Genomic DNA, 12,012 nt, shown 5'->3' with positions numbered 1-12,012 from the left:
CATCAAGTTTTGGGCAGCATCAGCAATGTATGTAACCAGTTGGTTAAGTTGTGACATTGTTTCTAATTTAGAGAAGATGTTGCAATGAATATTTCTCTAAGGAAAAAAAAATAGAACATGACTATTCTAGTTAACCTTGAAGTAAAATGGGGAGGGGAACAGGCTTGAAAAAGTCACCATGGTGTTTGACCACGTATAATTCTCAGTCCAATGAGGCAAAAGAAGAAAATGCTTCATTCTTACATAAAAATGCACAGTAAAGAAAAAGAGAAATTCATAGTGAGATTTATGACATTTATTAGATATCTATAAATCAATAAACAGAATAAATAAAAATATGGTTTTTATTTATATTTAGAGAAAAAAATAAGGCCTCAAAATTTTCCAAATTTCACCTGTGGAAAACAAGAAGAGATTGTTTTTTAATAATTTAACTGCACCCAGAAAGCCATTTTTATTAGCATTGACGCTAAAATTAAAACTTCTATGTACTCATTTTAAAAATTTATATAAAATATCAGCAGTATACAACTCCAGTAAATATATCGTTGTTCATCTTAATCAAAATAAGAAAACAATGGGAATATTTTTTCTCTCATGTGACCTTTCAGTGACATATTTGTAATATGGCAAGACAATAAATACATCTTTCCTAAAATTTTGATAATGGATTTAGGTGTTGCCTTAGAGTCTTAGCAATCAGTTTCAAAATGAGTCAAGCACATAAAAAAGGAGCTGCCTTATGATTACCACACCAGCATACAAAAACGGACAATAAATTTCCATTGCATTGTCTAACTCACTCAAAATAATCAAATATTTCACTGAACATTTACAACCATTGATTGCACACCAAGCCTGACTTTATATTCTTCCTATTTTAAATAGATGCGATATTTTACAAGTGCTTCACAAGCAGGAGATTGTGAATGTAAAGCAGTCCATTAATTTTATATAAGCTGTTTTATATACCTGTGGGCCTCTAATAACACTCGGCTACAAGGTTACAAAGAGAGAAATTATTTTCTAAAGTTCAGTTGGAGTATATATGCATTACTAAAACTCCAGTTATCCTGCCAGTGGTTCTTAACCAGAATTGTTTTCATGCTATAGCTGAAAATGCTGCTATAAACAGGACAATACAATATCGGATATTAAGGAACTAGTGCTGTAGAGCCAAAGGTGGACATCCAAAGACAACAACTTATAAAAACAAAAGAATCCTCCACAATAATTTTCAACGGGATCCTTCAAAAACACGGATTCATGTTCAACTTTGGTCTACGCTGCATATAAGCTAAGACATTTTCTCCAGACCTTTCTATCAGTTCTTTTTTTTTTTTTTTTTCTGGCAATAACCGCTTAGAGAAGGAAATCAGTGCCTCTTTTTAGTCTGTTATTTTCTATTTTATTGAAATTCCTGGCAATTTGCATTGCAGTGTCTTTGTGTTGTCTCTGAAAGGCCCTGAAACACACGGAATAAGTGTGTGCATCGTAGTAGGTTAGGAAATAGAGAGACAGAAAAATGTAGTGCCCTGCATCTGTTTGCAGCTAGCTCTTTCTGTTCAGCATCCTGCATCATCCTGCATTTTACCACAGTGTACATTTCCAGTAAGTGGTTACCCTGGCCTTTTGTTCATCTAAGTCAGTACAAGCTAGTAAATGTCTTTTTCACTTTATTAGAGTCTATCTTTAAAGAGGCATGCCTGTGAGGTCTGGACTCACAGAGATATCCCTTTAGACTTGAGAAAAGTAAATTAAAAGGACATTTCTGTTAATATCAGAGCTGGCTTATTACTTCAATACCAGCACTTCCTTAATTTTCCTTTCTCAGCATGCTACATAAATATAAATAAAAAGGCTCTCCACTGGATGTGTGTTGCATATATCTCACAGAGTTTAATTACAAAACCTCTGAAAATGAAGATGGCAGGAGGCAATGGTGCCAGTAGATCACAGGGTCCTTGGTATTGTGTTGGCTGGCTGGCTCTGACAGCAAGGAAACAATGGTGCTCAGGTAATCACAATACACTATGAAAGGTTAGACTCTGAAGAAAAGAAAACCCAGTGGGGTGGGCAGATATTATTATTCCTTTAATGCCCGGAAGCCCACTGTTTTTCATTTTATTCCCATTAATGTTATTATAATTATGATCATTTTACTGCTATGAAGGAGGAGTTCGGTTTTTGTAAAATTCCATGTTCTATCTTCTCTGCAGGATTAATGGGCTGTAATAAGGGAGGGACTTGAGCAATAAAAGCCAGGCACTCACAAATGTGCACAACCACCTTAGTTGACCTTAGTTGACCATAAGAACTAAGGCATCGCAGGGAATTGTAGAGACACCTAGACAGGCGTACTAGTTCCATCCCGGTAGCTGCTTAACCGAGGGGCTGCCCTAGGGAGTACAAGCTGCAAAGAGCAAAGGAAAATGGGAAAGCCTTCCAATGCGGTGGCCACGACCCTGGACAGTTCAGTGGCTTAGGAAGTGGAAGTGAGGCCCACCCCCGGTTCTACTACACAGCTGAGGGCTGGTCCTTGGCCCCAAGGCTAGAATTTTCCAGGGAGAAGAAAGAAAAGGAATCTCACTGGGGCCTGGGGAATACCCAGCAGGCGTTGCTTCTAAACCTTTCTCTCCCTTTCTACTTAATTTCCTACTACTTTTCCTGTCCAGGTTTATTCTCTTCTCGAGGGCTTGCCTTGGTCTGAGCTGACTTTTCCTACTGGCTGTATGAACACTCCTTGTCAGGTCTCTGCTTCTTTAATGCTGCGGGGATTTGCAGAATCGAATGTCATCAAAAGACTGACTCAAGAAGAGAGAAATGCACAGAACTTGCCAGCAAACCTTCGCCTTTGACATAGACAACCCCTAGCGCCAGTGATGGGTACTAGCCTGCTTATTTCTGCATCAAATCAGCGGTGTGACTGCTACTAGGACGAGCTGCTCCGAGCCAGCTGCATCCCCAAGCGGGCGCGGCGGCGGGGGAGGGGGGGGTGTCCGGGGGGGGGGGGGGGCTTGCACGCGACAGTGGTCAGAGCAATAGGGAGGGAGGGGGAAGGGTCGCGTGAGGGTGAATGTTGGGGGGTCAGGGTGGTGTTTGGTTGGTTGGTCGGTTTGTTGATGGTGGTAAGTGAATAAAGAGGAATTCGCCCGCCCCATCTCGGGTCTAATGATGATCGATTCCACGCCGCATCGGGGCCCACGCCGGCGAGCCTAACCACGAAAATAATGAGGCTGCATCCCCATCCGTCTGCATTAAAGGCTAGCAAGGCACTTTCGATAGCAAATATATCGATTCCCTTGCCCGGGCCACGGTTTGTCCTACTCCCCGTGAATAATTACTGTTCCTTTAGAAATTCATAATAATTAGGATTCTTCCCACCCCTCCCCCAGCGCGCCACTTTTTAAAGACGCCTGATCCTGAAGCTGTCTGGATAACTCTAGCCTGGCTCCTTGCAGGTGGGTAATGGGACAGGAATGCTTTCTCCTCCACGTGCTTTTACTCTTGAGGGAAAGTTGGTTTCCCTCTTCGTGCCTCAGTTTCCTCGTCTGTCAAATGAGGCTTTTACATTACTAAAGACGCAGCTAGCCCTACACCACAGGATGCACGTCTCTGGGGGAAGTCATTTAATGAACTGTGGGAGAGAGTGGGAGGGGTAGTGAGGAGCGGGGGGGGGGGGTAGGTTCTGCTCCCCACCCCCCGCAGTGCGTAAACTCTGAGGCGATCACGTGACGATGCGACCACAGAGGGGGAGGAAGGGAAGGGTGCAAATCAGAGGCTCCAACCTCAGGACACGTTGGGGCCTAGCGACTGGAGTTTGGTGTTCCCAAATGAATGGCCGGAGAGGTAGGAAGGTCGTTACAGTCGCGTCTGGGCTATGGGGAGTTGTCTGCTAAAATCGAGAGTGCTAACACGACCTTAAGAACCACTCAGTCAGAGCAGAGGCGGACACTGGGCGGGGCAGAGCCTGCAGCGCTGGCCGTGGTTCTGAAAAATCGCTCTCCAGGCCTGGGTTTGCGGAGCCTAAGATCGGCGACCCCTTGGAGCCGGGTACCCGCCGCAAGGAGCCGGGTACCGGCCGCCTATCTTCGGAGAGCTGCCGCTGTCCAGCCCGCTGCCCTGGTAACACCCTAGCTCTGCAGCATCCACAAAAAGTTTCCCAAAAGCGATGTTTTGACGCGAGGGCTTGTGTTGAGGTCCGGAGAGTGCTGCTCTGTGTTTTTATAAACCCGTCGGGATTGCTCAAGATCATTTGAGGCTACAAGTAGACAATTCGGTGCTAATCGGAGACGTCAGCGACTCCCCTGGAAAACTTCCCCGGGCCAAAAACTGCCGCTTGGAGCTGAGGACTGAATTTCCGTGCAGAGGGTACGAAGCCTATGTCGAAGAAAGTTTCTCGTTTCTCTTGGTGAAAGATGACTTGAAATGGCCTTTAAAATCAGTTGGTGGGGAGGGGGCCTGAGGCCGAGGCCGAGGCCAGGAGGTGTGAGAAAGACACCCCCGCCTCCGTTGAGGCTGGGGCGCTGGGTGTCTCTGCGCCCTCGGCGCGGCGACCCCGAATCTTCCCGCCGGGATCCGTTAGGGCGGCGGGGGTGATGGGAGAGACCCAGACAGACGCAGGTTCAGCGGGGAACGCGCAGAGCCCCCGAGAGCCAGTTTCTAAGGAAACACTTGGTTCCTCTAGGCAGCAATTTGTCATATTGTCGGCGAAAGAAACAGTACAAGAACAGCCTCCCGGTTCTCCATTCTCATGCAGATGAGGCGATGCGCTCTGGCTGCGGCCTGCGCAACCCCCTCCGCATCGTATTTCCGGTTTGAACCAGTAAAATACTCACTCTACTTTAAAAGGAAGACGGATCTGGGAAAGCTCTTCCCCAGCTCGGCCACAGAGGCACGCAGTGCTCTCGGGCTGCTCCCGGGACCCACTGAGACCACCATCCCGACGCCCCCTCCCAGAGCCACCTCGCTTTGCGCCATCTGAAGCCCCAGTTTAGATGCCTAAGAACTTTCTATACTAAGGGGCACCCTAGCCCAGGAATTCTCTCCGCCCCACCCCGAACACCCCCTCCGTGTAGTCAATAAAATATATATGAAAAGCTGTTTGCCGAGTAGGTGATTAGGTTTCCAGCCCGCAGCAGAGACGCAGCGCGCTCTTCTGAAGTTTAAGCGACACCCAGCAACCGGGAAGGGCAGAGGAAAACTTGGGAAATGAGCAAACGTGCTCTCGGCGCGCGGAGGGGCAGGAAGAAGCCGCCAACATATATCACCTCAATAAAAAGCCGCTCTTGGAAAGCCTGAATAGTAATTGAGACGGGCGCTCTTCTCTGATCTGGGCTGGCATTTCCTCATCTCGAGCTGACAGAGTCAACTCAGGAAATTGCTGGTAATATTCAACTGGGGAGCACTTTCATTAAACGTAATTCATTCGACTTTCACAATAAATTGAGTGACATCCTTACAACGGAACCTTTTTATCCTTGATTAAGTGCTTGCCAAGCTTTGGTTTCCCACTTTATTGTCACATTTCTTCAAGCAGAGTCGTCAACACGCCAATTGGCAGCAGAAAAATGTGCGCGCTGTGTTTACCAAACTCCGGGAGGGGGACGTGCTGACGCCGAGAAAAAGCTGGTTGGAAACTTGACTAGCGGATAAATCAAGACCGCAACTTCCAGCAAACTCATGGCGGGACCTGATGGAGACGACCAGAACGCAGGCAGAGGAGAGAGCGCAGAGCTCCTAGGGACGTGGCCGAGCCCAGAAGCTGCAACCCGAAGGCGCGGTACCTGCCTGTGGACTCGCCCGCCCTCCTTTAATTAAAATGGTGAGAGCTGTTAAGGTCTTAAATGAGATCTGGAACCCCTAAAGGACCTTGCTGCCTAAAGGGACTCTCCTGAACCGAATCAAATCTAGACACCTTCGTTTAAAAGAAAAAAAAATAAAATGCACACTTTCTAACTTGCCACTTGAGAGCAGGCTAACTTGCAAACCTTCGGTTAGCTCCCGTTATAGGTAGAGGAGAGCAAGATTTGCTATCCCCCATTCTGTATTGCCTGGGCAGCCTAATTTATGAAGGGCTCTTTAGACCCGGGAACTCCAGGCTAAACACCTTCCAGGACTGGGAGAACGGGAAGGTATCACTTTGCCAATGGGTGACCCCTTCTCCTGGAGCCGACCCCCACTCCACTCCCCACCCACAATATAAAATCAAAGGAGCCCAGGACAGAAAATGGCTTATTTGAAAAAGCAATATCCAAATGCTTTCATCACTCAAATGCCCTTTTGAAAATATTGTCGACGATGGTTATTACCCAGACAATGCCATCAATTTCTGTAGTCTGCAGAAAAACCTTCCCTCGGATAGAAAAGTAGGACATTGGGCACCTATCTCAAAAAAAATCAACCAATTTCCCTGCCACCGGATATATTTTTCACCCAGACAACACTTTCATTAAGGGGGAAGTAGCCGTCAACAATTCAAAGCCAAATAGAAATCAACTTCGCACAAAAAGGAGCCACGAATTTAATAGCTTTCTGGGAAAATGCCACTAACAGAGTTGGAGTAATTCTGGTCCTCTCCCTCTAATACTAAAGACAGTTCCCCTGAAGTTATCACTAGAAGGCCCAGACCAAGATAATACTAGAGGAAATTGGACAAATGGCTAGCCACCCAAGTGCTTCTTCCTACACATCTTTGAAAGCTACTTTTCTGGTCAATGGCGATTTGGACATTTCAGGAAGCCCCTGGACTAGAAGCAACTTCTTCTTCCCTATCTCACAAACCTCTGGGGTACTCTTGAGACTTGTGTGGCTTCAGACTGCTAGAGCATAGGCCCCTTCAAAAATTCAGGTTGAATCCTCTGTCTGGAAGGCTGGTATGGGGTAGATGAATCAGGAAATGTGATAATATAAGGAAATTTTAAGACTGCCTCCAAAAACTAGCCTTAATAGGAAAAAAAAAACCCACTTCATAATCACTGATAGGTGGCTAATTCATTTTACTTTTATTATTCTCAGCAATAAGCTCAGATTGACTAGAGCTTCTAGTGAGCAGCTGGCTTAGTTTTCAAAGAACAGGAAAGAGACATGTCTAGTTCAAAGAATTCTTTCTCTGTGCTTTTCCCCCAGCCCCCATATTCCTTAACAGCCACTTTCATAATGAGTGAATTCACCCCACCCAAATGGTGTACCTTTTAACAATACAGAGGTAGTGGTCCTCTTGATATGTTAATCACATTTTTGTTTCAATTAAACAATTGGTATAGAATTTACATTGTAAAGACCCCCCCCCCATTCAAGGGAGTAGATGACTCAAAATGTTTTGACACGGGTTTAGAAAGGATTTCAATTCCTGTCCATTTTCTTCTTAAAGGTCACTAGATTATTAGCTATTTTAATTCCTAGCGGACGTGGTGGGACCTCTTCTCTTTAGAGTGCTGTGGATGTCTGCTGATCACAATATCATCATTCTGCCCCTTGTCATTCTCTGGACTCAATTTTTAGAGTAACTTTTATATTGGCATGAGAAAAGAGTACTCTTTAGACTCAGTTCTCTATCTGAGAATTACCACAGTTAACCCCCCAAACAGAATGCCATGTTTCCTACAGCAAGATGTTCTCTCTGTTCCTGGCCTGTCCTCGGCTTGATCCATTGAAAATAACTCAATTTAGAATTGCCCCTCCCATTCTTTAGAGCAAGAAACCACATTTTCCTACTTTCCCAGTGTGTGTTTCAATTAAGTGAAAGTGCTATGTTTCTGTTAGCCCATGATATTATACTGAAAGTATCCTGTACTTAGTCCAGAACTGACAAGAAAACGACTTAAAAATTTAGAAAATTAGAACATAAACTCCTCTCCTATTGAATTCAGACTTTAAATTTGCAATATACAACATTTGATAAACTGAAATTTCTCTTACCTTTATTTTTAAAAGATGGTTTTCTATCCATGTATATTTATGGCCAGAGCCTACCCTGTGGTGACATTGGAGTATTCCAACTAATATACTTCAGAACATATATTTACAAGTACATTTCTAATTCACTTTCCATTTCAATACTAAAATAAGCTTCTGGTATGAACTAGGACAGACCTAGCTCTGAATATCAAACACAAAAGAAATTCAAACTTCTCACCCTAGAATATTCAAAGAACCCTGGGCCAAGAAAAATACTTTAAGGACATTCACCCAGATACAGTCAGGAAACTGTGGCATTGATCTATTGGCTAGACAGGTCCTTATCATAAGAAATTCACCCCCCAAAAAATTCTCAATTTAAGTTGTTTTTGTATAGGCAAAAATTTATATGTTTCTGTAGAGAAGATATCTATACAAGCCTTGCTTCATAAACATAATGTTGCAATTATTCTTTAGAAAACATAAGTGGGATTCCATGGGCATAAAGGGAAGGTGCACTGGAGGTGTTAGCTAGGAGGCAAGGCACAAATAAAGTGCTTCAGTCATTTAAGTAGTGGTGCAAGCTCATAAAGACAGAAAATTACTCATTAAACTTCTCCCTGTTTCATGTCAGTTCAAGGAAAAATAAAACAATAGTTTTACCATCTTTACCTTCTTGAAGTATAATTTGAAGCAGCTACTGACAACATGTATGCATCTATTGCAGGTTTTTGCAAAGGGCTAAAGTGTTCTGGGGTACAGATACATATAAATGATTGATTTAATTACTGTATTTGATGGTTAGTGAAGCATATGGACAAATAAAAAGCCTTGACCACTTCTTATCTGCTCATTGCCCTAGAGTTTTAATCAAGGCATTTGTCTCTTTATTTGCCTAAAACCATCCTTATGTGACTTCCCAATTTACCATTTAAATTCATTCCCATGGTGAAAGATTCCTCCTTCTCCAGGAAAATAACTCAGAATTCTGCTGGCAAATAACTCTGGGATCACAATCCCTGGAAATACTTCCTTGGGTCACTGCCACCAGCCTTTTGTTTTTGTGGTGTGTGTGGTTTCTAATCCCTGACACACAAAACAACTTTAGATTGGAGAGAAAAGAATGGACTTCTAAATCGCCTTCTCTATTTTATTGTTCACGTATCGTATTGTTTTGAGTGAAATTGGAAAAATTGTCTCCTTTCTCTGTATTGCCAAAAGGCATTCAGGTAATGAAGTCTGTAACTAAACGGTAATTGAATCAGCATAATTTGCACACTGAATGGTTTTCAAATGCTCCCAGTTTACAATTAAAGGAGAATTAATGCTCTTGTTGTTGAGAACGCAGCGCATTAGAATAAATCCAGCACTGTTGTTGTAATGAGTGGAAAACGGTTTAACTGCCAACAAACACATTTAAAATTTAACACAACGTATTGATTTCACTTCTGCTTTTGATAGATTATTTTCCAGACTATCGGAATACTTGCTTAAAGCAATAAACTGCACCATAGCCCAGAGCCCTTGCAGTGTGTGTGTGAGCTCAGCCCAAGGACGCAGGGACAGTTCTGAGGTTCAGGTCGGGCATAAAGGTGTGTAGAGAAGAGGGGCGGGCGGGTAACGACGATGACGGTGAAGGGGATCCTTAATATTCCTCTTCTGCTGCTTTCACTTTACACTCTCTCCCCCATCTCTTAATTTTTAAAAAGAAAATCTGTATTTCCTCTGGGCAAACTTTCTACCCTCCAACTCTGGGCTTTCAATGTCAGTGAGCTTACTGGACACAGGTGGGGCGAAAATGACAGAAGATGGGAAATGGGAAGGACTCTTTTTGCATTCGGGCTGCATTCTAGCCGGGGAAGACACAGACTTCCGCGACACAGTCTGAGAGGCTGTTCTTTTGGATTGGCTGCCAGGGCTTTCACCTGTTTACCCCAAGGTGTCCTGTGGGCGAGGACACTGATGCGCAGCGCCCTCTGGCGTCCGCGGCTGCTACGGCCAGCCGATAAAGGTGAAAAGGCAGGCAATATTAAGGGTTCTGGGATTGCAGCTGAAACGGGTTAAATACACATGTTCACACACGCACACACGCACACACACACACACTCATATACACAGTATCCACACGACTCGCAACTGTACAGTCACGTGCACTGGAGCAAAGGCAAACAAACACTGTTGATCTTAGAATGACAGCTCGATTACTGACTCCCCAAGCTTCTAAAGCTCTTGGAGTTAAGGCACACCGGACCCTCCCCCAATCCCTTTTATCCAGCATCCCTAGTAGGCTCTGGCTGCTCCAAGGCTCGTCACCCTCAGAGAGAACACACTGAGTCCTCTGTGCTCTCCTGGGGCCCAAGATAGACTGTGGGGTTCAGGGAACTAAGCCCAACTTCTCTGGCAGCACGCGGGAGTCCCTGACCACCCAGAAGCCAGGCCTGAGAAATCGCACTTTGCTCAAGGTGATGCGTTTAGTTCCCAATTAACCAGGACAAAGCACAAAGCCCTGAGCCCTGGAGCATGTTCCAACACTGTGCAAAGTGCTAAACCCAGAAAGCTCTCGGCTCATGGAGGACCCAGACTGTGGCTTTGTTTAGGATTCCCTTTCAGGTGTCAATGCCTGTCCTCTCCTAAGAAGGGGGGTTGGCACTGGAACTGGGGTGCCCTTGCTTGTTAGAAGTTGAAAGGTGAAGAAGGGGATATGGACCTAACAGATTAACAGTGTTCCTGATAGTTAAACTTATCCCGTCTGAATCCTCCCAAGTCCAGGAAAGTTGTTTGCACTTCTTTAAGTACCACACCTCCAGGCTGAGCGAGTGGGTGGGCAGATTCACTTTCAAAGTCACAGCAAGTTAGTGCTGTAAACCCCTCCTTAGTGTCCTTGAGTTTGAACTCAGTGGGTGAACTACTAAAAATGTCATCCTTCTACCCCTGCTCTTTGTCCTCCTTCGAAAACCATCTGGTCCCACTACTTCTTTGGGTTCTAGACATCCAGGGTACCCTGGACGCTCTGAATCACACCTAAGAAAGGGAGAACCGAGCAGGCAATAGGGGTGGGAACCCACGAATAACCCGCAGGAATCCGGAGACCAGCCTCCCAAGTTGTGCCAGCACCATCAGTAGGAATATTATTCTCGCTGAACTAGCGACCTCGCCCTCACTCCCCAGTTGTCTGGCCTCCTGGCGGGGGCGGGGGGGAATTCCAGAGGCGCCCGACCCGCGGCGACTTACCAAGTAGACGGTGGGCTGCAGGAGGAGAAGCACGTACCAACACGCAGCCTGCATCCTCCCGCGTCTCAAACTTCCTTGGCGGTGCCTTCGCTGAGTCTTTGTTCCTTCAAAAACATAGATCCACCTGACATCCACTTTACAGAGCAAAGAGCGCTCTCAGCAGCCTAGATACAAATGAAATTAGACATCCCATGACCACGCGGGCAAGGTTAGACTTGGCGATCAAGCGGGGAAAGGGGGTCGCGGCGGGGAGGGGTGAACCAAAAAAAAAAAAAAACTGAGGAAGGGTATGAAAAATTGAAAAGCGAATAAATCCAGCGCCTGGAAGGAGCGAGCGCGCGGTCCCCAGGCAGGCGGGCGGGAGGGAGGAGGGCGAGGGGCGCCCCGCGCCCGCCCGGCGCTTCTCGGCTGCGAGTTCTCAGCGGCGGAGGCCGAGGCTGATGGGCGCCGGGAGGCGCGTGCTGGCTGGTTCAGCGCCCAAATGTTTCTGGCAGCAAGACCTGCCCTAGTGTTTGATAGTCGGGAGGCTCGGACTAAAGGCGGCGGCTGGTTCTTCGCCAGCCCTGGCAAAGCTCACACACGTACACACCAGCAGAGAGAAAGAAAGAGGGAGAGAGAGAGAGAGATTGGGCGAGGGGGGCGCGGGGAAATGAAAGGTAGGGAAAACCGAGCGAGCGGGATTAGGTGCTGGGTATCTGAGCACATTTGGTGAAGAGGGGGTGGGGAGAGGGGATGCAATTTGCATACAGGAAAGCAGGGGTCAATTTACCCATCGATCCCCCTACACACATAGACACACACATATATACACAACCACATCTCCAACACTACTTTTATTCGAGTGAAGGGGTACAGCCAGTTGCTAACTTCTGGAATAAATGC

At 45.8% G+C, this 12,012-nt stretch overlaps 1 protein-coding gene across 1 annotated transcript in view; it reads right to left on the bottom strand.

The window, feature by feature from the left end:
- NXPH1 (neurexophilin 1) overlaps positions 1 to 11,184 on the bottom strand; it is a gene marked incomplete at both ends in the record, with an annotated part of 294,612 nt that extends 283,428 nt beyond the window's left edge. Inside the window, one exon of the mRNA XM_080700957.1 lies at positions 11,131 to 11,184. Within this exon, the coding sequence (XP_080557083.1) occupies positions 11,131 to 11,184 (54 nt within the window). The remainder of the gene's footprint in view (positions 1 to 11,130) is intronic.
- Positions 11,185 to 12,012: the final 828 nt, after the last annotated feature.

This window comes from Muscardinus avellanarius (genome assembly GCF_963383645.1).
Source record: "Muscardinus avellanarius genome assembly, chromosome: 9".
NCBI lineage: Eukaryota > Metazoa > Chordata > Mammalia > Rodentia > Gliridae > Muscardinus > Muscardinus avellanarius.
This window is presented reverse-complemented; position numbering and strand designations above follow the sequence as displayed.